Here is a 5,095-nt window from a genome sequence, read left to right on the forward strand (position 1 = left end):
ACAAGTAACAGTAACAGTATTGTAGAAATTCATTTCACCGAAACAATAACGTGGCGCACAGTGTGACGTCAAAAAATGCGCACACCTTTGACGCTGCGTTTTCTCCGTTTTTCTAGTCCACACGTAAATGCAAAAACTGAGTTTTCAAAAATATCCACCCTGGCCGGAGTTTTTAAAAATCTTCGTTTTCAGTGACCAAAAACACCGTTTATGTGTGGACGAAAGGTGCAAACGCATAGAAAAATCTGTGTTTTCAAAAATACCCGGGTACGTGTGGACGTAGCCTGAGCATGCACCAGTTTATTGTATTTCCAGACTTGCTTTCGGCACAATTTATAGTGCACGCTACTCTGTTTTTTGTCAGACTTGAAATAGCCGAAATACCTTCACACTACGGAACTTCTATGGCTCTTCCGTTCGACAATCTCTCCGGCGTTGGAACCATCATCTGTTTTCTCTTCGGTCACGCTCGGTTGATTTTTCTAGTCGGCACACTCATTTCCTCCATTACCCGGGCGGTACGGTGGCTGGCTGCTTCCCAAACATGTACGGCTTGGCACTTGTGCTGTACGTAACAAGTCACGTGACGTGACACTGCAGCTGTGATTGGTTCGGCTCTGCGCTACTTAATTTGGATTGGCTGTTCTTTTTTCTTTTCTTTTTTTTAAAGAGGACAAGAGCGGCGAGGTCTATCGCGATAGCTTAATTTTTCTATCGAGAAAAAGTTACATACATATCGTTATCGTTCTATCGCCCAGCTCTACTTTAGATTTAGCTGGGCCTGACCACTGGAACGATTATGTCTCAGGGCCAGAAATATCCACGTATCCAACGTCCAACTTCAAACATGACAGTAAGTGAAGGGACCATGAAGAGAAAATTAGAGCGTTCAAAGACTCGCTGTGCTGTCAGACACTTGACCAAGCAGCCAGGCGTGGTTTTACCTCCCATCCTTTCTCTGGACTCCTGTTTCTGCCACACACTCTAAGGAACATGCCCCACTGGTTTGGACGACACATTGGTGCCTGCCATGTGGTTGTTTTGGTGTGTTCGGAGCCAGACGTTAACATTTAAGGAGGAAATAGGGTTGTCTGCTAATGCTTGCACACATACGTGCACATGCATATACTCCACATGCCGCTGGTACTGCCAGAAGGTCTTACTCTGTGCCACGTCATGTTACAACCTGTGGTACAAGAACAAGTGGCCTACAGGAGGTGATGGCAGAGTCAGAGGTTTTCTGAACAGCATCATTAATCAAACTCACAGAAATGCTTTTACAGACTCACACATGTTCTTTTCTTGGCTCTTTGTCTACTTGTCATTAATTAATCAGTCAGTAATTAGAAAAAACAAACTGAGATTTTACTTCCAGTGGCAAACGCCTGTGCACAGTACACAACAGGACAGCGTGTACACTCCTGGGTTGTCCTGAAGACTGATTTTTTGACCTTTGGGGGTTTCGGAGTAATCAGCAACAAATAATCAAAGCTTCCCCCAGCAAGTGGAGGGTTGGGGTGGCGAACAGTGACACGTCTAATTTGATAAACACAGCAAAATCACCATTAACGTGAGTTCAAGACAACGTTGACATTTCAGCTAGTTAAAAGTAGATCACTCAGATAGAAATTCACAAGCAGCAGAAAAGCTCTTACTGTCTCCTTTCACACTGCTGCTCTCTGTCACTGTCTGAAACCTTGTTTTTCACATTCATCATCGTTGTGAAGCAGTAGGATCCTGTCACCAGATTTCTGCTAAAGGGAACTTGAAAAATGTCTAAATCTAGCAACAAATTGGTGAAATTAGCAGCGGTGAGAAGAAATGTGAAAACAGGAAATCAGCTGACACGATGAAGTATGTTTGGCCTTTTCTGTGCTTTTATTTATTTCAGGTTCTTTATGTTTGGCTACTGCAGATTTTAAGAAATAATTCTACTCATATATGACGCTGTGTGGTCAAATACATCAGCGATCTTCAGCAGCAGTTTGCAGAAGGTTTGTCAAAAATTCTCTTGGGACATTTGTCACTTTGTCGTTCATTTTCAGTCCAGTCCTTGTACCTGAACATTTTCAGAGCAATGATTTTTGTTTGTTAAGTCATGTAACTGACATAACTATTATTCATGCATAAACACCATGCACCAAATTCACAGGATGAACCAGTGTTGTGCCTGCAAATAACAAAGATCATTTATATTTGGTTGTCTGTTATTTGCAGGCATGTCTCAAAAACACACGAGAAAACACAATTTGACCGACATTGCTGGTGGAATATTTCTGCACCAACAGCATGCTGGTTCTGCTCGGTGTTTAACCTTCCCTGATGTCTGAAAACTTGACATATTGCCATATGGTGTGCACAGTGTCCTTAAAAAGGTGAAGGAAAAAAGCACAAGTGGCAATCTGTCGACAGGAGATGAACGGTATCCAAAATTCACAACATTAAGAAATGAGGGAAAAATCCAGCAAAGACCTACATCTTGACCTGAGAGATGCACCTGGAACAAGCCAGCCTTTACAAAGAGAAACGGAGAGAAAAGACACGAGAACTGGCCTGACAATCAGCAGGGAGGGAACTTACAGAGAGAGGAATGCTAAACGTTGGGTCAAACCATCAGTATGTGCAGAGGACGTCAGGAGCAAGGCACAACAGTCAGTGTCAACAGCATCCTTAGAACACAGTACAGGCTCTGTCAGGGTTTGGACTGCATCTCAGCCCATCAGATGCTGATTCATCATGGAAAGCATCTTATTGTGTACAGTCAGATGGTTTCTTAGGTGTTTACAGTCTCAGTAGGTTGCATGTCTAAGTAAAGTAAAATCTTTACTTCCTACTAAACTCCATTGCTGGTGTGTACGTAGAGTCTGAGCAGCAACACAGCCCAGTCTACGCCCAACATGTTCACATTGTCGTCCAAATCTTGAGGAAAATGTCATTTTCCTGGTGCAGCACAATTGTGATTGGGGAACAAAAGCACTGCTGGCGCAGATTTAAGACGTAAACACCTTAGATATGGTGACAAGCAGGCAGAAGTTAGGCTGATGTTTAATTCGGTGTAAAGTTAGACTAACAAATCATCTTTGCACGCACTAACCTGACAGTATAAAGCAACAGATGAAATATTATTATCATGTTCTGCAGTCAGTACTAGAAATACAGATCAAAACCAATATTACTGCTATTATTATTAAAAACAGAGATGTCTTCTTTTTAATGCTGCTAGAAGAACGCTGCAGATTGTGGAGCCTATGGGAAGAAGGCTGCTTCACAGTCTGTGGGCGTATAAACGAAATGCAGCATGATGGCAGTAGGATTTAGCCCAGAAGAGGAGAGAAATGACTGTGCAAGTCCAAGCCTCGCACTGATCTGTCGGGAACAGACTAAAGCCCGAACCTGTGGCTGCTAATGTGCTAATCCTGATTATTCAAAACACAATGAAAGTAAGCTGCAGTAGTGCAGCGTTAAATCTGGACTCTCCTCACTCCTTTCTGTCTGCTGGCTCTGATCGACTGTGAGCCATGAACGATATCTGCACACTGACGATGTTTGATCTCAAATCTTTGTCCCCAACAAATCTGCTGTATGCAAAGGGAATCGTAACAGGATGCAGAGTCACTGGCCTCTGAAACATCAGGTAAACATCACTGCCATACCATTACAGCCTGCCTGGCCAACCTAGAGCAAAAAGCATCCTCAGTGTGTATCCACAACAATTTAACAGGTGATTTCTCTGTGAGTGTGTTTGGCTCCCAGGACAGTGACGAGCATCTGCGAGGAGCACCTGCACCAGCTGCCCCCTCCCTCCCTCCACCGTCCCCACCAGAGCAGCACAGACCCATCGCTGAGAGCATTTACATCGTAATAGACGGACAGATGTTCACCTCTACGAAATAGAAGCAGGGCAGCAGGGTGACGCTGTCCTTGGTCTCCTTCCCGCCTTTCAGTCGCTCCTTGGCACGAGACATCACGAGCGCCCGCTGGTCTCTCCCGTTGCCGGGAGACAGGGAGCTGTACCTGATTCCCGTCGTAATTTTGCCGAAACTGCGGCCGACCCCCCCCTCCCCCTCGACCCTCCCTAGCTCCCAAGCCTCTAACGGCGGACCTCCATCGCCGGGCAAGGTGAGCTGGAAGTGTCGGTGCTTCCTGATGGGGTCCGTCGCCCCTGAAAATATGGTGGCTGGTAGGCTTTAAAAAGCCGTGCTAGCGCACGACTCCAGACACCGTCTCCTCCAGAAGTGTTGGACCGCTGTGGCGACACTCAGACCATTCATCGTGGAAACGTGTGTGATACTGAGAGATGAGCCCTTCGGTCACGCTGGTCCTCCGCAGGTACCTCAGAGACGCTCACCCACTCGCTGTCCTCCAGCTCTGCTGCAGCAGGTGAGCCTGGTTGTGTTCGCCGGAATAAGCGTCGATGGTTCCTGTCGGGCTTTTCAAAATAATCTCAAAGTACTGCTTTTTGTTTGTTTCGGCTTTTTTTTAATTCAGTAAATGCAGCACAGTTGCTATATATATATATATATATCACAGGAAAATGAAGAAGAAAAAGATGTCCCACTATGCACCCATTTAGCCAGGAAAATGTACTGTACTTTCCATGTTATGTGACTGTTTTAGAGTCACAGACCCACTTGTGAATAGTTTTTCGTGGAGTACATGTCAATTATTGACCTATGAAACATAACAGCAAACTTGAGCTGCCACTTTGTTTCTGTTTTTGCCTGACAGAACTGACGACATTCCATAAATTTCTAAGTTATCAGCTAAACAGCAAAAATGTTTCCAAAGACTATGTATGTATCACAAATACACACTTATCTTCTAATTACTATACTTTCACTCACCAACACTGAAGCACAAACATCGATGCTCTAAAACGGGGGTGTCAAACTCCAGTCCTCGAGGGCCAGCATCCTCCTTGTTTTTGAGTTATCCCTGCCATACCTTCTGCTGATTACCTGGATCAGGTGTGCTTTGCCAAAAAGCTACAAAGGCAGGTTAGTTAGAAAACAAGCGAGACAGCGGCCCCTGAGGCCTGGATTTCGATACCTGTGCTCTAAAGGGTGACAACAGTGCAAAAACGGTCATGCCATAC

The 5,095-nt window shown here is 44.9% G+C and overlaps 1 protein-coding gene across 1 annotated transcript in view; it reads right to left on the reverse strand.

The window, feature by feature from the left end:
- Positions 1-4,404, reverse strand: part of LOC102210716 (lipid phosphate phosphatase-related protein type 4-like) — a 19,797-nt gene extending 15,393 nt beyond the window's left edge. The window contains exon 1 of the mRNA XM_005753789.2: positions 3,882-4,404. Coding sequence (XP_005753846.1) covers positions 3,882-3,965 — 84 coding nt within the window. The 5' untranslated portion in view covers positions 3,966-4,404. The remainder of the gene's footprint in view (positions 1-3,881) is intronic.
- Between the last annotated feature and the right edge of the window lie 691 nt (positions 4,405-5,095).

This window comes from Pundamilia nyererei, unplaced genomic scaffold, assembly GCF_000239375.1.
Source record: "Pundamilia nyererei isolate P.nyererei 1_Seehausen unplaced genomic scaffold, PunNye1.0 scaffold00464, whole genome shotgun sequence".
In the NCBI taxonomy this organism is placed as follows: domain Eukaryota; kingdom Metazoa; phylum Chordata; class Actinopteri; order Cichliformes; family Cichlidae; genus Pundamilia; species Pundamilia nyererei.